At 44.8% G+C, this 24,605-nt stretch overlaps 1 protein-coding gene across 4 annotated transcripts in view; it reads left to right on the forward strand.

Annotated features, from left to right (window-relative positions):
• Nucleotides 1–24,605, forward strand: part of plxna1b (plexin A1b) — a 198,054-nt gene that overhangs the window by 162,861 nt on the left and 10,588 nt on the right. For 2 of the 4 annotated variants that reach the window (XM_085775985.1, XM_085775987.1), the window contains exons 14-26: nucleotides 173–296; nucleotides 391–527; nucleotides 3,426–3,593; nucleotides 7,032–7,125; nucleotides 8,235–8,471; nucleotides 10,785–10,928; nucleotides 12,304–12,538; nucleotides 15,552–15,700; nucleotides 17,349–17,605; nucleotides 20,254–20,320; nucleotides 22,916–23,062; nucleotides 23,462–23,621; nucleotides 24,109–24,212. In XM_085775985.1, coding sequence (XP_085632111.1) covers nucleotides 173–296; nucleotides 391–527; nucleotides 3,426–3,593; nucleotides 7,032–7,125; nucleotides 8,235–8,471; nucleotides 10,785–10,928; nucleotides 12,304–12,538; nucleotides 15,552–15,700; nucleotides 17,349–17,605; nucleotides 20,254–20,320; nucleotides 22,916–23,062; nucleotides 23,462–23,621; nucleotides 24,109–24,212 — 2,023 coding nt within the window. The remainder of the gene's footprint in view (nucleotides 1–172; nucleotides 297–390; nucleotides 528–3,425; nucleotides 3,594–7,031; nucleotides 7,126–8,234; nucleotides 8,472–10,784; nucleotides 10,929–12,303; nucleotides 12,539–15,551; nucleotides 15,701–17,348; nucleotides 17,606–20,253; nucleotides 20,321–22,915; nucleotides 23,063–23,461; nucleotides 23,622–24,108; nucleotides 24,213–24,605) is intronic. The other 2 variants (XM_085775986.1, XM_085775988.1) reach the window with 1 other exon arrangement.

A 24,605-nucleotide genomic window follows, 5' to 3' on the forward strand; every position in this document is an offset into this window, starting at 1 on the left:
TTCATCACTTTGTCATTGTTTGGATAAGCTTCTTTCTTCTGGAAGAAGCGGCCTTATTCTAAAACAAACATTGAAAAGAAAACTTTGCAACTTGTGCATTCACTGAGGGAAGTGTTCAAAATAAAAATAAAACTCATCTCTCCTCCTCTTCTTTTTTGTGTGTTTTTTTCAGGATTGTGTGTCGGCTCAACGATGCAACAGGTTACCGGGTGCAGGAGGCTCAGGTGGAGGTGTGTGTGAGGGACTGCATTCACCCCGACTACAAAGCTGTCTCCACCAAGGCCTTCACCTTTGTGGTAAGCACTGGGTGTTTTTTTTTTTTAAAGAGAGTTTTATTTCCATGGTGAAGCCAAAAAGTCATGCTTAACCCGTCTTTTTGTCACTCTTCAGTCTCCGTACTTCACCCGCGTCAATCCTTCCACCGGCCCGCTCTCGGGAGGAACCAGGATCACCATTGAAGGCAGTCATCTCAATGCAGGAAGTGCAGTGGCTGTGAAGATAGGACTTCACCCCTGCCGATTTGAGAGGTTCGTGAATCTTAAGTACTCTAAATCTTAGGTTTTTAAAGTTGACAGTAATATATAACTATGGTATTTTAACATATAATTCAAGTCAAAAATTCAAATATCAGTGCACACACTCCTTTTCATCATGAAAAAAAAAATGAGAAGGAGCTGATTTTACATAGAAAAAGGGCAATTAACTTCCTTTGTGAAGTTCTGAAGGGAGTTTATTATTATAATCTGTCCAAACAGTGAACATGTGGTGTTAGTTTTGCAAGGTATGATCGAATTGGACTAATTTCACTTCTATAATACAAAGTCAAAATTGCATCCATCTCTGTCCCTGTGTAGTCGCCCTATGCTGCTCTCTACGATGAAGCTTTAAACGTAATGATGCATCGTGTTACCGTGTCCCCCTGGTCACTGCCTATGATCTGCTGCAGGTCTATAAATGCAGCCAGTAAGAGCAGGACCTGCTGTACTGTAATTCACAGCAATTGTGTGAATGACAGTGTACTAGCCTTTCTCTGGGAGGCTGATATCACTGTTCAGTTGTGCTGTGAATGACTTAAATGCATGGCCCACATTTTGTCAGAGATATGACTATAATTTGAAAGGAATGATATGGTGTTGCTGGTAATTGGTAACTCACATTTTGCCTCCTTTGAACCCATGTTTGAATTACTTTTTAAAGTTTTTTTAGAATAATCTGCCACTGTTATCTTCTGTTGTCACTCACTCTGCACGAGATTGTGCCAGGATTTCAAGAAGAGGAGACATAGATCCAATTTGATATGACTCTAATTCCTCCGAGCCAAGAACTCTATTGTTTCTTTGAGTCCCTTCCTGGCAAAGTGACAGTGAATTGAGCTCAGGACTAAATCCACCCATGTATGGCGTCTGGCAGATGGCAGAGAAAAGACACCGCGCAGAAAAGATTGTCGGTGAATTAAAACAAACACTTATATACCGAGAGGAATTTCCAGACAGAAGCTTTTTCCTGGTCAAGATGACAACGGCCAAATGGAGAAGGGGAAAAAAACAACTTCTCTTTCTTCTTCTTGTTTCTCTTTCCAGAGCGATTTCTCCAAAATGCATCTTCTTTTTTTTATTGTAGTGGGTTTTTTTCTTTTTCTTTCTCTCGGGCAACAAATGACAGGTTAAACTAATGAGCTTGGACCTCTCAAGTTCTTTTTATATCATATCAAAAGAAAAGTAAAGGCCAATTTAAAGCTCTGTAGCACATCCTGAGAAAGGTGAACATAATAGTCTTGGCCTTTCATTCACTGAGCAGCAATAACCTTTATGGCCAAAGTAATGAACTGGTTGAGTCCATCTCTTTAATGTGTCTTTGTATTCAGTGGGGCCTCCGCTTTAATCAAAACCTATTTACCCCGAGTCACTCATCCTCTTATCTCTCCCTGCAACCCCCTTTTCTTTACCTTCTCTTTTATTTCTCTCCGTATTGCCTCTTGGCTTGCTTTTGTGTGGCCGCAACCTTGTCAAAAATACGTATGTGTGGCACCACGGGCGCTCTTCGACGGCGACAATGTTGTGAAAACGGTTGCCATGGAAACACAGCACTAGTGGAATGTGGAAAACGTGGATTTTTCTTTTCCTTTTTTCTCTTTTTTTGGGGGGTATATTGTCCTTTTTTCCTCCTTCTTCCTCTGTCATCATCCACTCTTCAGTCCCCTTTCGGTCTGAGGACGCTGTTGAAAAGTGCCTCTTGGAGACGGCGGGAATACGTCCAACAAAGACGCCCGATTCCCTTTTTTTTTCTGTGTGTGTGTGCGCTTTCTTTTGCCATTTCAGCGCAGCCCCACCCGAACCAAACCACGAGCTGCTGTAATGGAGCTGCCAAAATAGGTTTTCACTCTTTCATCTCCTCCACCGTCTTCCATCTTTCTGTGGATTTCACTTTCACAGCAGATAACGGGGGAGGATTTGTGTACAGATCAGCTTGCTCTTCTCATGTTCAAAATTTCACACTGTGCCGTCTGCCATTGCGCCTGCACAATGCACACACACACACACACACACCACATTTACACATGCTCGCGGTGCACTGTAGGACGTTAGCAGACGCTGAGTGACGCAAAACACATACTTACACAATGTTAATCTTCTAACTGTACTGTATTTATATGCAAATGCTCAGACCTCCTCGCAGTGCAAGTGCACCTGTTCGATTCACTGATTTAGCTCACAGGTACTGTAGAAACACACACACACACGCTGTCCCACTGGTAGCCACAGCCGCGCTGCTGGGACACCAGCGTCTGCCCCTGACAGTGGGGGGAGGGGGGAGGGGAGGAGGGCACGGTGCAATGAGCCACTGGAGTAGAGCACAAAGTTTCTGGCAGCAGCACAAAGTTTCCCAGCAGGTCACAGCTGGCTGCCTGTCTGCTAGGGAGGGAGTTACATCACACAGAGACACGACCAGCCTGATCTGCCACTTCAGATCTGTCAGCCAGAAAAAGCGCAGGAGGGGGAAGGAGAGACAGACAGACAGACAGACAGAGAAAAGAGAGAGAGATGGAGAGAGGGCTTTGAAGCACAGCACTCTGTGATTTGGGCTGATGAAACCACGACTGGACAGACTGAAAGATGCTGGCCTTGTGAATAGGCGACTGTGTCACTATTATGTGAGTGTGTGTTCGCGCCTGTGTTTTTGTTGCAACTGATAAATAATTTATGAGTTATTTAAGGGCTGAAGTAGGATTTTGTTTTTTTTCACTGTGCACTCACTTCAGTCTTTTTTCAATGTGTCTATCAGTGAGTCAACCCCCAGATACTCAAAATCCCTCTCATGAACTTACAGTACTGGTCCTTGGAGCACACAGTCACTTTAAGAGAGACCTTCATAGAGCTTTGTGTATAATACCTTTCCCCTGCTCTCGTCGTCTTCTGCTATTCCAGACGGACCGGGAAAGAGATTGTGTGTGTGACCCCGGCGGGACAGTCTTCAGGAACCACCCCGGTCATGGTGGACATCAACTCTGCCGAGCTGAGGAACCCGGAGGTGAAGTTCAACTACAGCGACGATCCCACCATCCTGAAGATTGAGCCCGACTGGAGCATCGCCAGGTGAGGAGATGGGCCTGTGTTTTAAAATAGACTAAACGATTGATTGATTTCCAATAGTGCACACATGTTACATGTGGGCTCTAAACGTGATTTACACTAAATAATTCAGTGAGGATGCATGAAAACTGGGCAGTATTGTGTTTTTCAACTTCTGCAGCATCGTATAGCAAAAGGCGTATTTCATTATCTATAATTAACATCAACATCACAGTGTTTGATCTACAATTCTTATTGATGTACATCTATAGAACACATAGAGATATAGCAATACATTATTAATACCAAGTGGTGGTTTTGCTATATGTTAGTGCCTTATTTTCTTTAAAAGTGACACATGAACTGTGTGTAAAAGGTGATAAATGTATTATTCTACCGGCACACACCCTGACTGGGTCTGGGAGGACTAAAACTATTGCTCTCCACTTTCGCACTCGTCTTGTTTTTCAAAGGCATATTATTTATTCTGTTTATCTTTGTGATTCAAAAGTAAATCTTTGAGAGCAGGAACAGCAGTAAAGGAGGCTCCTGAAGCGGTGCATTGCTAGTTGATGAGGTGCAGCCGAGATGTATCTGTAAATATTACTTGACTTATTGAAATGAGACTACATAGCCACAGGAAGATTTCCTGTGCAAACACAAGCTGTGTTGTGGAGGAGAAAAAAAAACGAAGCTTGGAGCTTCCAAATGCTAATGGGCTCACTAGCATGACCTAGAAACTCCTCTATTCCACAGCTCAGAAATGAAGCTTGTACACACACACACACACACACACACACACAAACACTGATGACTGTCTCATTTACTTCAAAAGTATAGTTCGAGGAACTTGTCGTATGTTATTCCCTGAATTTTTAACCACATGTTTCTCTATTGCACTGGCTTTGAACTGAAATTCATATTATAGGCTTTTCTAAAAAATTTAGCCAGATGTGGAAAAAGTAACTTTGACTGTGTTAAAGGAGAATTCCGGCCATTTTTGACCCCCCAAATCGTTGTCCTGATGGTCACACAGTGTTGGGGGGCAAAAAACGCTACTAAAATTGATGCAGGCAAACTGGAGTTACACCATGGCTAGACGGCGCTAGGGATAGCGACAACGCTAACCCATAGGGGCGATTCTTTCAACCACAACAAACACTCAAAAAACAATCAAATATCTATGGTACATGACTCGAATTCTTATGACACACCACTGAACTCATATAGTTTACAGTATAAACAGTATAAACTTTGTTTTTTTGCATGTAATCACTCACCTCAGATAGCCGAACCCTGAAACGTCCTGGAAAGACATTACTATCCGATCGCAGAGCGCCTGCTCTCCCCGCCACAGAAACCAACACTTTTTCCATGTTGTGATGATTTCTTTACAAAAATAGTCGGAGATATTATGGACATTACCACTGCACTGCTCGACTGTTTATTTGCAAAAATGGCCGGAATTCTCCTTTAAGTTGCCTTTTAAACAGGCTGCACTCACAGATGCTTCATATTTAAAGTCACGTCAGGAAGGAGGAGAACGGTCTGTTATGGCAGCTCAGACACAGTGTCTGTTCAGACAGCATAACAATCCACTACTGCATCGTCGCAGGGGGTTGAGGTGAAAATGGGAGCGGCGTTTAAAAACTCTGCAGGGAGACAAAAGTCTCTCATCACACGAAAGAGGTGTGAGCGGATGAGAAGTCTCATTTGGAACGGGATGAATGAAACGCTGAGAGTAGGCGAGGGGAAGGAGAATGAAAGCGTTGGCTCCAGCCTTAGGGGGAAATAACCTCGGCGCTCAGGCTTGTGTTTGGTGTTTCGCTCAGCGCTCCCCGAGGAGGAGGCGCACGGTTCTCCAGGCCAATCACGCTTTTATTTACCAAGCCATTTTGTCGCCGCGTCCCCTTTGGTGACCCTGTTGCCGGGGCTATTTCAAACGGCACAGAGCCTCCCTTGTCTAAAACACAAATCTGACATGACTGAGACTTGCTCTCCGCTCATTCAAGAGGAGGTTCTCTGGGCGAACAACGTGGCTACATGGTTGTGCAGGGATTGTGTTACACTTCATCTTGTTTACACAGTGTAGTACATTGTATCATGTTGTACCTTGTTTTACAGACTGTGAACCACTTAATGTTATCTGTTACCTTAAATCTGACCACTCAGTTTTCACACCAGACCTATTTTAACATCTTCTCAAGAGCTGTGAGTCTATGCTCTCCTCACTTCACTCCCTCATCTGCTTTTTCATCAGTTTTTATAAGAGTCGCCCTCGTCTGAAGGGCTGACACTGACCTCCTCCTCCTCCTCCTCCTCCTTCTCCTCCTCTTCAGCCATCTTTCAGGATGTGGATGTTTTGTCTTGTCTGGCCTCGCTGCCTGTAGATTTACATTTCAGGGCACTTTAATTCCACCGTAGAGTGGATGTAATGTGTAGTTTGGTAGATTGCAAGTACAAGTAGAGGTATTATTACTCAGAAGAGCCAAGCAATGTGTTTGATTTTCTTCTAGATCTTTCATCCCAGTCTTTATAACACTTGAACAATAATACCATTTATGTTCTTTCTCTGGTTTGTGATTGCCTGGGTTAAACATACAGTCAGTGTATTAACTGTATAATACGCCGTCTTGTTCATTGGTGGCAGCAGTGGTGACTCAGAGTGGCGCTGGGCTTCAGGCCTCGTCCAACCCCCCCACTCCAGTTTTTGGGGGTTGTATTGTATGCTAACTTATTTAGCTGCTGTCAGAACAGATCACATCAGATAAAGTTCAGGCTCTCGGCCAGCAGAGGCTGTCGAGGAGGCCATGTAGGGGGAATAGGACTCTCACCCATATTACCCATGTCTCTGCCGGTCAGCGTCACATAGACCTGAATAGGTCACAGGTGTAAAGGTCACAGAGCATGTCGGATCACCGACAGCCCGTGCGGTTGCGGAGTGTATCTCATGCTGAAAAATACCACCGTGAAACTTTTAATAGACTGAAAATATCTCCCCCGGCTTTGGAGAGGTGCTGAGGAGAGGCCAAAAGCTCTGGCTCTCAGGATTAATGCTATATATTCTCTTATTCTTCCCTCCAGCCTCCATATCGGTTTAAACAAGCTTTTAACATTCATGCAAGGGCTTTACCATTACTATCATTACCTGAAAATGGGCTTCCATGAATAAGCAGGCGAAAGGCTACAGCAGGAGCGAGCATTAATGGTAAATCGCCAACTGGAGGGCCCTCTTGGCTCCCACAGAGAACAGATTTATTAACATTTATCTCCACTGATACGTCTGTTGAATAGTGTATGCACTCGGATCCTGCATGGAAGGAAACGTACGGCAGGAGAGAGACATGAATATATGACACAGGAGTGCCCGTTCAAGTGTTTTTATTTTCCCCGTAGCGTTGCATAATCGTGTTTGCCTTGATTTTCACCAGCGTTTTGTTCTGTTACCTCTTCTTCTTTCAGTGGAGGAACCCTGTTGACCATCACTGGGACCAATCTGGCCACCATCAAGGAGCCTAGAATGAGAGCCAAGTACGGATCTGCCCAGTCGGAAAATGTAAGTCGTTGGATCCGGACGCACACACACTCACACACTCACACACTCACACACTCACACACTCACACACTCACACACTCACACAGTTTGAATTGACAAAACAAAACGAGGCAGTGACCTGAGTCCTGACCGAGAGCAGTATAGGCACATAGGTGTCTTCCTCACTCTCTCGCTGTCTCCCTCTTTGAGGGAAAAAAAGATTTTCAGATGATACACACACACACACTCACTCCTGGGACACAGACACCGACGCACACACCTGACCCGTCGGTCAACCAGCCAAGGGCCCATTTTCTGTTTGTTTTTGATGTTGAATTTCCTTTTAGCAGTTTAACCTTTGAAATGTCAACCAGCAATAAAGCGGCTCTGGCAAATCCCCCTCTCTTCACCTAGCACCACGGGGCTTAGCTAACCTTTCTCTCACTCCTGCTCTTAGCCGAAAGTAAAAATATCCCTTCCTTCTCTTTTGTCCCCGTCTCTGCAGTCATTTTTTGTTTTGCTTGGTTAATGTTTCTGTTGACCTATAAACACAGTTTGGGTCCATTTCTTTTGGGATTTTTTACACGCCCCATGTTAGCATGTGACTTAATGTAAGGCTATAACATGCTGTGCTGCTATGCCAAGGTCTCTTTAGCCGTGCTGCGTTATGGCGAGCAGCTACGGGCTGACCTCTCCTGCCTCTCTGTTTGTCATTACAGCCTAATTTGTTCTTCGGTGACTGATTTAAGTGTCGAACCCCACAGGGGATTTCCGGATGATATCAACACTGATTACAACACTGATGTTATTAAGCCAGCCTCTTCCTCATTATGTCATTACGGAGACATTTAATCACTCACATCACATCACCGTGTTTCAGCCACTGTGTATAATGCTGATTATGTCTCAGTTAACGTTCAATTATATGCAAGGATTTTAAAAAAAGGTGATATTTTTCAAACCTCCAGTCAACAGAGCAAATGGTGTGAACAAGGTAGAAATGCTGTTAAATGGGAAATTAAATAATCTCATCAAACTTCATTTAACTATTTATCATATTATCTCTCCTGCTCTCTTTTCTCCCTCCCTCCACTCCTCACGCTCGTCCTCCCTCTGTCCCACCTCTGCAGAACTGTACGGTTGTCAACAACACTGTGATGGAGTGTCTAGCGCCCTCTGTGGCCGGATCGGACAAGGGCTTCTCGGAGACCGGCAGCAGCCCTGACGAGATCGGCTTTGTCATGGATGACGTGCGCTCCGTGCTGGTGGTAAATGAGACTTTCAGCTACCACCCGGACCCCGTGTTCGAACCCCTGAGCGCCTCGGGCATGTTGGAGCTGAAGCCCAGCTCACCACTCATACTCAAGGTAAATTGCCTTGTGCTCTTAGCATTGATCTGTTTTGGCCTTGTCTCTTCCTGGGTTTGTTTTACATCCATCATGTTCTTTTCTCTTGACTTTGCTTCACTTTTTCTTTGTTTTCCCTTTTCCCCATCTCATCTCCACTCCTGTCTTTTCTCCTTTTCCTCGTCTCTCCCATCATCTTTTCTGTCTCTTTTCTCCCCCTCCTCTCTCCATTCTGGTAAAACCTTTCTCATTTTACTCCTTCCACCTGCGCCCTTTTCTTAAACCAGGTCAGAGTCATGAGTGGTTAGGATGTTAGGATGGACTTTGTATGAAAACTTTTTATTTATTTAGAACAAACCTGGCAACATACTAAAACAGGACCAAAACAGGACAGAAAAGTAAAAAAAAACAAAAACCAACAAAAAAGGATGTAAAACTACTCAAATTAAATGAACAGTAACTAATATACATTTACTCAAACGTAAGTTTTTCCCATTTTTTGTTATGCATTTCCACCTTATCTTGATTTGTTTGCGATAATTTTTTCCAAAAGAAATTGCCGACGCACTTTATTTCTAAAAAAATATGTTTTGTTTTTGTTTGGGTCTTAAATATTAATATTTTCCCCAAAAGAATGATCGTGTTTACAATCTGCGGGCATTTTGCATCCAGTACTCCCAACAAAATATTTAGTGGTGTAAATTCAAAATTAATCTTTTTGGGTCTTAGCCACTTGTCTAACCACAATCTGACTACATGTGTACAATAAAAACATAAATGTAGCAGTTGATCCTCCACTTCTTCATTGCAAAATGTACATAATGGAGAGTGGTTAGTGTTAAAAATGTAAAAAAAAAAACTTTTTATTCAGGTGTGGAAGGACTGCAGGACAAAGTGAGGTTAGCTGAGTGTTAGCGCAACATTAGCAGCTCCTGTCAACATTTAAAAGTTCAATCTCACATATACTGTAGTTAAAAAAAAAAAAATGCTGCAGCAACCACACGGCATCCAACACAACTGATAAGCTCCTGACAGGCATTTGAAGTGATTTGCTGTGAACATTCCTGTGGAGACACTTGTTCCTCTTCCTTTGAAGGTGGAGGCACATCTGACAGAAAAAACTCTCAAAGATGTTCCTCCTCCACCTGCTGTCTCCGATGGGGTTTGGAGACCTTTAAGAAAAAGTCCTTCCCCTTTTTCTTTTTTTTTAAAAATCAGGTGCAAAGGAAAAGTAATGTTTATAAAATGGACCCATGCGTTGCTATGCCACCTGCTCAGATTCCTATCAGATAACTTCTGAGGCGAGACTTCACAGCCATGTTTACTCTTAAGCCACAGAGGAAGTACACATTTGAATCCTGAGAGCATTTGCCCCACCCCCCACCTACACACACACTCACTCTGTCTTTTGTCATTTCACCTCTCCCCTTGAACTTCAAAGCCTTTCAGGAGCAAGGGAGGGGGGGGGGATCATCATCATGCAATTTCATGGAAAACTAAAGCCTTTTTTCTCTCGACCAATCAGGGTGAAGTTTTTTAGAAATGAAGAATCACGCCTCTCTCCCCCTGTAACTTGAAATATAATTCTGTAATGAAAAGCTCTGATTGCCCCACCGTGCTCCGGGTAAAGAATTGCAGAAATAAGCAGCTCAGAAACGGCATCCTATTAAATAATTGCAGAGAAATTAGACGTTCATCGAGATTTTCCAGCAATTAATTCCTCCCACTCTGCAAAGCGTAGAGAGTTAGGGGGAGATGGAGGGGTGGGGGGGTTTCTGTAGAATTTATCGACTGTATCTCCCAACACCAGGACAGTTTTAGACCTGGGGCATCATTCTTCTTACCTGTGGCTAAATTTAGTAAAAGTCACATTTTTAACTCAAGAATAATACGACAGACTGTGCAATTAGATAGGATGAGTAAAATTAATTTTCGGTGCCTACTTCATCACTGTTTTCCTCTCTGGATCGCTTCATGTTTTATTCACGGGGTGTTTTTTTCTCCCTTGATTGATGCCCCAATTCATTTAAACTCATGTGTTGGTCAGAGGTATTATTTGGCAGCATCAAGCAGAATCACTGTTGCTATGGTTACCCGCAGTTTACAGTACTTTGCACAGTGATTTACTGTACCGCTATGGCTGAACTGTTGACAGGCACCTGCCAGCCAATCAGAAACCTGCATTCTCTCTCTCTCTCTTTCAGCAGAGTAAATCAGAGTTTATCCTTTTTGTGTGTGTGTGTTCACTGTGATTATTACTCACCCACCTTAGACGTGGACCTTCTGTACTGTAAGTAACTAAAGCATGTGTGTGTGTGTGCGTCTTGTTTCCAGGGCCGTAACCTAATTCCTGCAGCCCCAGGCAACGCTAAGCTGAACTACACGGTGCTGATCGGGGAGACGCCCTGCATCCTCACCCTGTCTGAGAGCCAGCTGCTGTGTGAATGGCCCAACCTGACCGGAGAACACAAAGTCACTGTAAGTAAAAGTTTTTATAGCTTTTGTACACGACCGTTACTGAATGCTCCCATTACGTGACCTCTGTTTCCGTCTCAGATTAACATAGTTTTTGTTGTTGCGCACTGAGCAGATCATGGTGACACCCAGGGTTAGCTGTTTGTGGATGCAATCATGTAACACCTAAAAAAAAAATTTGCATCATCTCTTCTGTAGGCTGTATTTTTTCTATCTTAAATACCTGTTATTTCATCATCACTCTTGATCTTTATAAAATTCTTTTTCCACTTCAGGAGCGTCTGGTTTTCACATTTTCTTTCAGCCTCTCTCAGCCGCTCGTCTTCCTCTGCAGCTCCTGTTGTCTCTGCTGCTGTTTCTGCCGCGTTATTCATCCGTCTTCTTTATGTCAATCCACTTCCTGCTTTTTCATTCATTCATCTCATTCTTCCCTTCCCATCCATCAGACCTAAATCTCTTAAATTACTCTAGATTTCTCTTTCTCCCATTCATATAGCTGCATGCACATGAACACACACACACACGTACACACACACATCCCGTCTCTTACACCGCTGGCGGTGTTTGCGACTGCATTTATGTCTTTGAGGCTTTTGATTGGTCTCGTTTGGCTGCCATCCTCCCTGGGATTTCAACAGTATTGATATTCAATAGAGACCAAAAAAAACTGGCTGGTGGGCGTGAGAGGTCTGTGTCTATTTTTACCCTCCTCCATTTAGTATTTCATCGACGTAAGCCAGTTAAAGATGGAATAAAAGGGGAAAAGAAGAGAAGAGGGAGGGGGGGCCTTCCTTTTTTTTTTAAATTCACATGTTCTGCAAGCCATAACTGTTTTGATGTGATATGGTTGAAAGTCATGTGTTGTGCTGGTCCCAGAGTCAGCCCCGGGGCTTAGATGTAGCCTCCCCTAACCCAGTTATAAAAGGTTTTGGGGAGTTTTGGGGAGTTTTGGCCCAACACTGCACAGCTTGGTTTGCCAGTATAATTACATCGTGGGATTTAGTTTTGGCACCTTGCATGCATATTTTTTATTTTTATATTGAATATAAAACAGTTGTGGCCAGGAATAGGCCTGGAAATTAGTAATCATCACATGGAAGTGCAGCTCTTATAGATTTTTTTTTTTTTTTAAGCCAATAATAATATTTCTGTACAGTCTCTGTGCATCATTCTTACTCTGTGTAGGTACAATGTTGGTGGCAGAATCTAATTAACTTTCTACTTGATGTCAAAGAAAATGTGTTAGAGCTGTGGCTGAGAAACAAAGCCATTTTTTTTCCTCCTCTGTATATGTGTGTTTGTGTTTTTGTGCAGCATCTCTCATTCACCTGCTCAACAAACAAGGGGTGTAACGTTTCCGTTTATGTGTGTTTGCCAGGTTCGTGTCGGAGGCTTTGAATACTCGCCAGGGACCTTACAGATTTACTCCGACAGCCTGCTCACCCTCCCCGCCATCATCGGCATCGGAGGGGGCGGCGGCCTGCTCCTGCTGGTCATCATCGTGGTGCTGATCGCTTACAAGAGGAAGTCGCGGGACGCCGACCGCACCCTCAAACGGCTGCAGCTGCAGATGGACAATCTGGAGTCCAGGGTGGCCCTCGAGTGCAAAGAAGGTGAGTCTGCACAAAACCTGGACATAAGGGGAGGGGGAAGGGGGGGGTGACTCGAGATGCTCAACTCTGAAAAGTTACTTACATGATGCTTTTCATAGTCATGATTCATACACTCTCTCCCTAAATAAGTCCTGTGTCCCCAAATAACTCTCTGTAAATCTCTCCCAAGCTGCAGCTTTACCTCAAAAGCCGCACAACTCCCATTCAGCAGTCTCATCCGTTTTTCTCTCTGCTTTCTTTCACACTCTCTATTTCTCCCACCCTGTCGCTGCCAACTGTCCCCCTGCTGTTAGGTGGCAGCGGTGTAGTGTGTGTGTGTGTGTGTGTGTGTGTGTCTATCTGCGTGTATGTGTGCATAGTACATCATGCGTGTGTGCGAGGGCTATTGGTGTGTTTCCAGAGGAGTACTTTGATCTGAGCCAGCCACCAGATGTTGGCTCTCCACCCCATGAGAGAGCCGCCTGGCCGGCCTCGACCAGATCCACACTGAGAGAGATGGAGGTTAGATAGACACAGGGCACAGAGAGGTGGGGAAGTCAGAGGTCTGACCACGACTACAGCTGGGAGACAGAGAGAGAGAGACAGAGATTCACACACCAGCACACCGGAGTTTATTCATCTAACAGGAGACAGTGTGCATCCAGTGAGAGCCTATGGTACTGGTTCAGATAGGGAGAAAGAAACACGTTTTTGATAAGAGAGAAAAGAGACAGACGATATTTCAGCTACTTCAGCTTCATCAATTTTAACCTTTTTTATTATGCAAGCGTAATGCTAACAGCATGGTGTAGTAACTTCTCCTAGCAACCACTACTGCAGTGTTTGCATCAGTGACGTTGATGTGATGAATACGTCAAACTGAGTTAATGAAGTGAAATGATAATTCATTCAGATTATTAGGCTGTGATGAATTCATGCATCGTCCTCACTCACAGTTTGTAATGCTGCGCCAGTCATCACTGAGCTTGTGTGTGTGTGTGTGTGTGTGTGTGTGTGTTTGCACTTCACGCCACTCAACTCTTCATGTCCTGCTCTTTTGCAACTAACTGCAATCTCTCTCACACACACACGCACACACACACACCTACAGTCACATAGCAGGTCAAACAATGATTGGCTGGGGTGTGTGGCGGCGAGTCCACATGGCCTGACCCTGTCTGTCCTCCGCTGTCAGCACTGTCTGGAAGACAACAAGAGGATGGATGGAAGGGAACGGGACGAAGCGAGGGAGATAAATAAGCAGGACAACCTGTGAGAGAAAAAAGGGAGGAGGAGGAGGAGGAAGAAGAGGAGGAGGAGGAGGGGGGAGGACATAGAAGAGGAGGTGTATAGGAAGATTATGAGAGAGGAAAGATAACAGGAAGTGAAGTGATAGAAGGAAGGAAGGAAAGAGGGAGTTGGAATGAAGATAGCTGAGGATAAAGAGAGGGAGATAATTGTAGATAAATATTTAGTTGCAAAGAGGGACAGCTGGACAAACAGGGGGGCAGCACAGAGTGAAGAGAGATGAGTGATGGATAGTAGAAGAGATAGACTGATGGAAAGAAACTGAGTGAAAGAAAGAATGAGGCAAGGTTGTAAAAAAAAAAAGAGGACCAATTAGAGATGCAGAGAGAGATGGAGGACACGAAGGAGCTAACAAGGAGAGGGGGTGGCACAACAGAGAGATGGAGGGAGGTCGGGCGTGGAGGAGAAGGGGAGAGAGAGATGACCTCTAAGATGTGACTTTGAACGGAGGGAGAAAGAGAGATAGGATGAGAGGGATAGGGTGACACAAGCCATCTGTTAGTCTGGGCTTTAATTCGGTATTTGTTTGGGTTGTTGTGTATCCATGTGTTGGTGTATTTTGGATGACGCTATAGGGCACACACACACACACCCTCTCTTTCTCTCTCTCACACACACACATAGATCCAAGTTAATGGAATCATATAGCTGCTGTATATTTCCTTCTGAGGGGAGTTTTGTTTTTATGAAACAGAAAGCGAGGCAGTTCAGTAAACGCTTCTATAGCCATATGCACTATTGTATGGGATATGAGTGGGAGAAGGGATTTGATCCCATTTGTTCCATCTAGATGTGACTAGTGAAGCCAGTGGAGTCTACAGAATGGGGTCAGAACACACAGAATGGGAAAGTGTGCAAAAACATTGACACATGCACTCACATAAATCATCTGGGCACTGGGTTACGTGTTCAGCTGAGGGGTAAGACAGAGAAAGTGTGTGTGTGGCTGCAGGAGTACAAGCATGTGAGGTGGCAGCGTGTAATGTGTGTGTACTCACAGGCTCATGTTCCTGTGTGCAATTCCATCCTGAACTCCCCTCCAGCCACTGAGCACTAGAACATTTTCCTCTCCATCCTCCCTCTCCTCCTCCTCCTCCTCCTTCTTCGTCTTCTTCCCTCCATCTTTCATCACAGAAGCCGTCACATAATGCTGCTTTTCACCGCTACTCCTCCACACGCCTCCATCTTTTCCTCAGTTTCTCTTTTTATTCCCTCTCTGAAACATGCCATTTGTGGAAATCAGGTTGACGGAGGAATGAATAGTCAAACTGAAGATGAAGGCTCTGGAGTTGCAGGTGTTTCAATCTCTTTAATTTGAAACACCTCTCTGCTTTTGGGGGAAGAGCGAGAGAGAGAGAAAAAAAAGAAAAGATCATTACTTTAGAAGATACCTTAAAATTTTGAGCTTTTAAGATGGTAATGACCACTTTTAAAATAATAATTACTAACTTTTACTGCGAAATAAACACTTCTTAGCTGCTCATGTTTGCCACTTGATTATATAAATTAGTGTTTGAGCCCGCGTTCTTTCTAAACGTCAGGCTCAACAGAGGTGTTTTACTTTGGGGATGAATAGAAGAAGACGGAGGAAATACAACAGGCTTTGTCTTTAAATGATGCTTTGTGTGGAGTGAAACTGAACTGAAGACTGATTATTTCCACGTCTGTGTAATTAAAGTTTGTGTGTTGAAATGCTCACATCTCCTGGTCCCTCTCTCCTGCGCAGCCTTCGCGGAGCTGCAGACGGACATCCATGAACTGACCCAGGAGCTGGACGGAGCAGGAATCCCCTTCCTGGACTACCGCACCTACGCCATGAGGGTCCTCTTCCCGGGGATTGAGGACCACCCTGTGCTCAAGGAGATGGAGGTACGGGTCAGTAGAGAGCTCTCCGCACACATGCACACACATACACACAAACAGTCTTAATGAGCGGAAGTTGTTCTGTCACTGTGTGTGTGTGTGTTTTAGATGTGTGGTGTGGTTTGAAACGGTCTCTTTGAAGAGTTTGGCAAAAAACCAGGAGGAGCTCAGAGGTTTTGAGTGAGAGGACAATTAAAGGTTTTTTGTCAGAATGGAGAAAGTTGGAAGATATGAGTGAATCTTTAACTCAACTTCTTTTAGAGAGAGGGCCAACTCTTTGTACCGTCTCTGACTTTAACTTATTTCACACAAAACAGAAGTTTTACAGTCTCGACTGAGTCATGAATCATGTCAGAGGTGGGCTATGTGAATGTGGTTAACAAGGCAGAAGAGACTTCAAGCACTAGTAAGAAACTTGCGAAAGAAATTTTTTTTGGGCAAGCTGCAGTTTGATGTAATAGAGCAAAGGGACGGTTCCTTTTTTTTTTTTTTTTTGGAGAGTGAGCAACGTCTGAGCTCCACTAAGACTTGGTGCCAGTGATAGATTGCTTCTACAGGACTGAGCCTGTTTGAGGCTCCTGAAAAAGTAATGTTCACACGTTCAATAAAACACTCTCTCCTGCTCTGCCGCTCGTTCCTCAAGACAGAACACACTCTCCGCTCACATGAGCCCGGGCCGCGTGGACACTGCAACACAGCATGTGCGCCTACTTCCATCATCTTCTCCATACAGTATACATTAGACTCCCCTACATATATTTCATGGAAATGCAGCCCCCTCCTCGCGCTCCGCTGACGTGCATGTAAGGTGGCGGCTGCAATATCTGCTCGTGCTATCAACTGTGTTTCCAAAGGGATAGTGCGGCACGACATTGGATTTTCATTTGTATGGCCCAGGCAATCACGGGCCACAGTAGTGCGCTAGCAGGCAGATCAATTTCTTATTACAGCATGAAGCTCACATTCTCACTTCAAACCTTGGTTCCTCTCCCTCAGAGGGGGAGGAAAAGAATCAGCTGAAAAGGAAGAGGGCAGTGAGGGAGGTAAAGAGAGAGAAAGGATACAGTGACCTGGGAAGAAGGAGAGAGGAAGCGGACAATGATTGTGCAGAGAGGCGAGAGAATAAACCTTGAATGCTTTGTCCCATGGACGCAGGATTTCGCCTGTACTGTATGTAGATAAAGATGTTGTACTGTAGATATAGTAACCGTGTGTGTGAATGTGTTTCTCTGTGTCTCAATGTGCGCTTCATATCTGATATTCCTCACTCTCACACATACTCATTAATTCATTTCTCAACTATAACTCATAACCAATTCTTCTCTCCACATCCTCCTCTTCATCCTGTTTTCAACTCAACTCATTTCTGTGTTTCCCTACCTCCGGCTTTCTGTGTCATTTCCTTATTTGCACCTTCTCCTTTTACCCCATTTCCTCCTTCTCCCTTGCACTCCACTCTGACTTTTCTGCCTCTTTCTCTCTCTCTTTTACCCAATTTCCTGCTTTCTTCACACTGCCTTCTGCCCCTTCCTCCATCTGTGCCCCATTTTTCCATTTTCTCTTCCCGATATCCAACAAATGAATACCTTACCTTCACCCAACCCCTCTCTTCCTCTCCTCACACTCCCTCCCATCATCACCTCCATCCCCTCACCTCCAGGTGCCTGCCAACGTGGAGAAAGCCCTGACGCTGTTTGGCCAGCTCCTGACCAAAAAACACTTCCTGCTCACCTTCATCCGGACCCTGGAGGCGCAGAGGTCCTTCTCCATGAGAGACCGAGGCAACGTGGCTTCGCTCATCATGACGGCGCTGCAGGGAGAGATGGAGTACGCCACGGGCGTCCTCAAACAGCTCCTGTCTGACCTCATCGACAAAAACCTGGAGAGCAAGAACCATCCTAAGCTCTTACTGAGGAGGTAGGAAAACAGGGAGGGTGATGGGTTAAAACTGGCTCAAACTCTGCACAGAAGGCACAGATAGTTTCCCCACAGGGGGTTCAGGTGCTGAGGTGAGGTTCCTGTGTTTGTGTGTGCATGTGCATGTGTTCAGGCCTTTGTTTGGCACATTTCAAACTGCATTAGAGGCACACCAGTGAAAATGGGCCCCATCACAATTTAGCCCTCAAAGAAGAAAAACAATAACCAGCCAAAAAAGTTTTTGTGTTGGACTTGTTCCTTTTTCTCATTTCCTCTTGTCATGACATCGTAAAAACCATTATAATAATTACGTTGCTGCTAAAATAGGAAGAGAATAGAAAATGATAGAAAACAAAAAAAAATGATGCTCCGTGAGGATGTCAAGCGATTTGTTTTCCATCACACAGCTGACGGCAGGAGCAGTGATTGTAGCGTTTAGAGGTGTATATGTGTGACGTTACCTCGGCTCTATCTCTCAACTCTGTCCCTGTCAGGGAGGATTACACCCCTGAGCACACACACACACTCCCAGTGGAGCTGCAGTCAGACAGACCTCTCCCTCTCTCCCCACACACACACACACACACACACACATACGCACAGTGAGGAAGGTAAAGGGGGCAAAGGATGCACAAGGAGAGAGGAGAAGGATTTACAAGGGAGGGGTGTGAAGGATAGTGTGAGGGAGGATCGGTAAAGAGGAGAAAGGAAAGATGTGCGGCAGTGAAGGGAATGAATCTGAGGTGAGAAGGCAGCGAGGATGGTGGATGGAGCACAGGGAGGGAGGGAGGGAAGTGGTGATTGACAGAAAGAGAGGGCAAAACGTCTACAGGGAGACTTGGGGCTGGAGGCAAATTGGTGGAGGGAGAAACATATGGGGTAGATGGAGAAGAAAGAAAAAAGAAGACTGCAGGAAGGTAGAAAGGTGCAATACGGAGAGAGAGCAGATAGGCAGAGGGAAAAAAGAGAAGTTAAAATGAGCTACTGCAGACAGCCGGGCAGGAGGAGATACACGTATTTAAGGGAAGATACAATTAGAGAAATGGCCTGTCTCCAAATAAATTGGAATTAGACATTAAATGATAAAAAGTTATGTTTTTTTTTTTCTTTCCTCCTTCTCCTCGGAGAGATATTTAATTAAAAATCTAATCAAATAAATGACTCTCATCCAGTGTGCCTGTGTGAAGCCTTTTCCAATCCCCTCTTGGGGCATACGGTCACAACACGCTGTCCCTGTTAACTACACTAGCCTCGGGAGCTGGCATTAATAAGCTCGGCAATTATTACACACGCGGTTCACCCTGTTTTGGTCTTTTTACTGCAAAAGGATAGGCTTTAGAAATTTTTATTTTTAGACATATACACAGAAGAGAACAGGAGAGCAACTTAATAGCCTGCTCCCATGTGGATTTCCATCCCCCAATGGTGAAGCAATGCTCTTGTATCGGGTTCGTTTGGTTCCATTTGTGCGTCACAGGCGCTGAAGTCGCAGTGTGTGGCCACGAACGCTCCATCAGCCCCTCCTCCCACCTTTCTGTAGCACGTTTTTAAAAAGTTTTAAAAACAATGGATGCCGCGACGTTTCCATCCTGGATGAGACGATGTTACAAGTCGCCCACTATCATGTCCTGACATGCCCACGAGCGTGTTCTGTCCAGGTGTATTCGCCTCCTTCGTCCTTCAATCCTTCGTTCTGCCTCATCTTTCATCCACTAGATTTTGCTGACAGCCATGGAAAAAAAAAAAAATTGCTCCACATACATCAAACAAGACTCAACAGTCAAAGAGGGAGGCTTGCAGCAGCGTAGGAGTTCACGTCTTGTTCCTGCTACAGGCCTTCACTGGATTCACCAGCACGTTGGCCTAGTTTCCTGTGGTTTCCTTTTATTCCTTTTACCATTTCTCAATTGTCAAAAAAAAAACACATTTCCTGTGCAACACTGACCAAAAAGAAAAAAAATCTCCTCCTGTGCTGTCATTTCTCAACAAAATGTACCTCTCCTCACCTTTTTTTGCACCTTGTGCCATGCTAATGACAAAAAAAGACTAATAATAACCACAGATCCGAAAATGTGTCCCAGTTTCACAGCCCAGTGACCCGGCAGAGAAAATCCCAGATAGTTCTCGTGAATTCATCCTCATTCATCTACGAGAAAACAAGGAAAAGGATAATTAAGTCTTCGTGTTTCCATCTAATGTGCAGAGGGAAGCTGGCTAACGATGACCAGGAGGGAGAAATATATATATATTTTTTTTCCTATATAATTTAGTTTCTCCTGCCCCCTTCCCCCTCCCCCCACAGCCTTTGTGCCGGTCTCCCTTTCAGCTGTTTAACAAATTAGCCACAATAAGTCCATTAATTACAATGCCTTTTAATTGCTCTGTTTTAATTTTCGCTCGCAACTTAGTAGTTCACGTGTGTCTGCTCGAGAGCGTGCACATGCACGTGCAGAGGTTCCCCTCATTACACGGCAGGTTTGTGATTAACGAGAGAAGTTAGCGAATTATACTAATTGCTGTATTTTTAATGAAGACGAGTGGGTTTGTTTGTTTGTTTCCTTTCCCTGTCATCCTCCATTTTTCCTATTATTTGGTTCTCACTCTCACCTGTCTCTCTCTCTCCCTTCCTTATTTCATATCTCTCCCAGGACGGAGTCTGTCGCTGAGAAGATGCTCACCAACTGGTTCACCTTCCTGCTTTACAAGTTCCTCAAGGTAACATTGCTCATTGCTCACATGCAGACTCACACAACTTTTTTGAAGCAACACCAATACAGCTGGTGTTTGAGAGTAGAGAAATGCCTCACCATTACCAACACATACACATACACACACACACACACACACACACGTTCACAGCTGCAGCGTTAGATAAGCACGAGGCAGCAGGCTACCTATCCCTTACCTCTGTCTTTCATGTGGTAAATTCTCCTTTCTCCGAACTGAGGAATCTGCAGAGCCTGAAGCCCTGTTCAGACGGAGCTGGTCATGTTGTTGTGATCGCTGTAGCCTGTTGCACTAACCTGTCCTCTCTTTGTGTCCCTGGCTGGATTCTGTTAGAGCCAGGGAAGTGTGTGTGTGTGTGTGTTTTGTTGCTTGTATGCATACTTGTGTGTTTGTATCCCCCTTCTGAGCTTTGGGGGCTTAGCAAAAGAGGAAGCCAGAGATCTTACACAAATGTATTCTCTCATTTCTCTGTCTGTCTGTCTCTGTGTCTGTATGTTTTCTTTCTCTTTTTGAATTCCTTTTCCTCTGATATGGAATCAGAGGGAATTACTGAGGCTTAAACTGTGCTAAATTCTTGTTTCCACACACACATTCTCCACATTCAAACATCACTGCAGCTAATCAGTTAGCAGCAGGGCCTTAAACCCCCGCCAGGACAGACATTCTGGTGGACAGCGAACCGGCCAAGGCCCCGGGGGTCCCGGTTAGCATCTGTGTGTGTTTGTGCATGTGTGCAATTTGGCTGACTGGACGGTCAGAGTTGGGTTCAGAGACGGGGGAGTGGGCAACCAGGGAAGCAGTTTGAGATCTTTTCTAACAGCTGTGTGCATGAACTTTTGACAAGAGAAAAACAACAGCATTAGGACAGAGGGGGAAGAGGTGGAGGAATGTTTTTGAGGAGAGGGGGAAAAAAGAAACGTAAGTGGTTATTAAGGGATGAGAGAGAGGTTTTTAAAATGAAAAAGGAACAAAGGGTGCGAGAGAAAGTGAGACAGGGAAATGAAAGGATCGGCAAAATGAAAACAGAAGCAAAGACTCTGACGCTGTAGCTAGCAGCAAGGTTACAAGCCCAGCTTTAATCTAACCTCTGCAATTCACCGCTTCTCTTTCGCCGGAGTTTTTAGGGGGGTCGCATAAAAGAAAGGGCCCAGAACAATTTCAAAGTTCAGCCAGGTGTGAATGGAGTTGAGAAAGGGTCAAGCCGTTTTTCAAAGGGAGGAAAGAGACGGGGCTTTTACCTTCCTACTAAAGGGAAGAGGAGTTAGAGGAAAAACCTTTTATCCATTACCCTATTCTAAGGGTTCACTTGTTCTCCTTTGCACTGATTTGTTTGAGTGACTAGAGAGTCACATGGTCACAGAAGTCCTCTCTTGTCTCGGAGGGAAAAAAAGGAGTGTTGTTATAGGTTTGATGAAGCTGTATGCAACGAAAGGCAGACAGAAACAGTAAATATCTCTCATAAACATGAGACATAAGTATTGTTTTTCCAGGCTGTAGGCATCTGAAGGAGACAGATCGGCTGGCAGAGAGGACGTCTGCCCGTGTGCTGTGTTTTCTCCATAGGAGGCGGGCGGTGCTAGATTATCCCACAGAGTTCATCTGACAGCTCACCGACATGACTGACATGTGTTGACGCATGAACATGCCCAGCTGAGGGTCGGAGGGCACGACATGCAATAACACCTCATCATCCCTCAGGCCGCGAAGGGAGCAGCAGCAGGAGACGTGACTCAGCAGGATGAGACTGAAACAACGTGACGAGACCGAGAAACCTTTAACGAAATTAGCTCTAATGTGATGCAGATTAAGTGCAGGCGGCTGTAAAGAGTAACTCCAGCTCCTGGAAGTGGGACACGCAGGTAGTGCTTAGTTGGCAGGCCGGCCGGCGGAACGAGGGAGTCAATGAAAAAAACGAAAAAGGGAGTGCGAACAAGGAGAAGAGAGACGGGAGGCCCAACATCCCAGCGCTCGTTGCCTGGTTGACACGTCTCACACACCAAAGTGCTTCTCCAAGCGGTTTTCACCCCTCAGTCATTAACCTTCTATTAACTCCTCCATCAATTGCCACTCACTCACTCACTCACTCACTCTCACACTTTCTCTGATTTCTCTCCTTCTTGCTCACTCACTTAGGCACATACACCCACACACACACACTAAAGGGTGTTTTTCCCAAAGAAGAGACACAGGGGAGAGTCTTGTGTGTGAGGAAACGTGTGTGTATGTGTGTGTGTGTGTTTCTCTGTCAATTTTCAGCACACTGTTAGCCAACAAAGGCCATGGCCTTGTCCAGTGCTGCTCTGCCTGTGGTTGGCTTCAAGAAGATTAGAAATATAATTGGAGAGTTTCTCTGCAAAGCTGTGAAAGCACCTTTTGCTGTTGTGTCCTTTTTTTTCTTCTTTTTTTTCTTTTTGGTCGGTAAAGTTTTTGCACAGTTGCATTCATAGTGAGTTTGCATTTTAACAATCTCTCTTTCCCTGCCTTTCCATCCTCTTCTCACCTTGCACTTCTATCTGTCTCCCTTCGCCCACCTTCTCCTTCTCCTCCTCCTCCTCCTCTTCCTCCTTCCATCTCTATTTGCAGGAGTGTGCCGGTGAGCCTCTCTTCATGCTGTACTGTGCCATGAAGCAGCAAATGGAAAAGGGACCAATAGATGCGATCACAGGAGAGGCGCGCTACTCTCTCAGTGAGGACAAACTCATCAGGCAGCAGATTGACTACAAGACTTTGGTCAGTACACACACTAACACACACACACTTACTGGTGGACATACAGTACAGTTGATACTGTGAAATATCAAAGGCCGTTTACACAGGCTGTCTACAACTACGTCAAATATCCTCTGAGCTTTCTGATTTAAACATAAGACAAGTGCTGCATCAACAGGAGCTCTGATTCTGATGAAATAACAATAATCAAAAGCTCAGTGTTCACTGGTCCGCGGTGAAGTATTGATTTAAACTCTGGTATGAAGTGTTGGCCTGCGGGTCAGGAATCGTCGCAGGGTCGCGCTCTGTGTTTCGCCACATCAATAGTTAACGCTCCCAGTCTGTGCTGACTTCCTGGTCTAATTGTGACCTGTGGCTCTTGCCCTCTGACCCCCCCCCCTCCCTCCCCTCCCTCTGTAGACGCTCCACTGCGTGAACCCGGAGAATGAAAACGCTCCGGAGGTGACGGTGAAGAGTCTGAACTGTGACACGGTGACGCAGGTGAAGGAGAAGCTGCTGGACGCCGTGTACAAAGGAACGCCGTACTCCCAGAGACCAAAGGCCTCGGATATGGACCTGGGTAAGAAGCAGAAGAAGATGGGAGAACTGACTGCCACAAACACACACGTACACACACACACTAAGTATAGACCCAGAGCACAGGTGCAGTACCACAGGGGGTACAAGAGGGGATGGTTTCGAGAGCTCTCTGAAGCAGGAGGGGGTCCTGTGGAGCTTCTGTACAGAAATAAACTCAAGTGAGGAGCCAAAAATCACTTAAATTATGCATTATACTGTACATACTCTGAATTATATCAAGTCACTGAACATTGCTATCTGATCCTTAGTCACAGCCTGACTCATTGATTTGCCTAATGTCCCGTCCCTGTCTTCATTCCCCTCATATTAAACAAACATGCACAACCTTGGATTTATGTTTTCAAGGTTTATAAAATGGTTTACAAAATGCACAGAAATGTTACAACACACAAAACAAAAGCATATACACATGAAGCATGTATGCAGACACACACAACCTCACTGTATCTCCTCTGTGTGTGTAACAGAATGGCGGCAGGGCAGGATGGCGCGCATCATCCTGCAGGACGAGGATGTCACCACAAAGATCGACAATGACTGGAAGAGGCTCAACACTCTGGCTCACTACCAGGTACCGGCTACTCAACACACAGCAGAAGTCACGTGATGCTTCATGTTGTGGCTGCAACTATATCTCCGCATTGATTTGTAGTTGGAGGATTTCAGCACAGATATCTGTTCATATAGTTGCATCTTTTTAAAAAAAAATCTTTTTTAAATATATTATTGTGCAATACCAGTGACAAACATTAAGCAAACATAAAGACATGATATAGCACAAGACAGGAAAGACCTAACAACGCAACACAGCAGCATCATATAGTTACGTCTATGGTTTGGTTGAATCAAAAATCAAAATCAAATGCTGATTATTTTTATAGAACAACACATTTGAAGAAAAGTAGTGATTTTGGAAAAGAAAATCTCTTTGGGCACAGAGGTAATTTTCAGCATTGAACCATCA

This window comes from Trachurus japonicus, chromosome 5 (genome assembly GCF_045865225.1).
Source record: "Trachurus japonicus isolate A0001 chromosome 5, Traja_1.0".
NCBI lineage: Eukaryota > Metazoa > Chordata > Actinopteri > Carangiformes > Carangidae > Trachurus > Trachurus japonicus.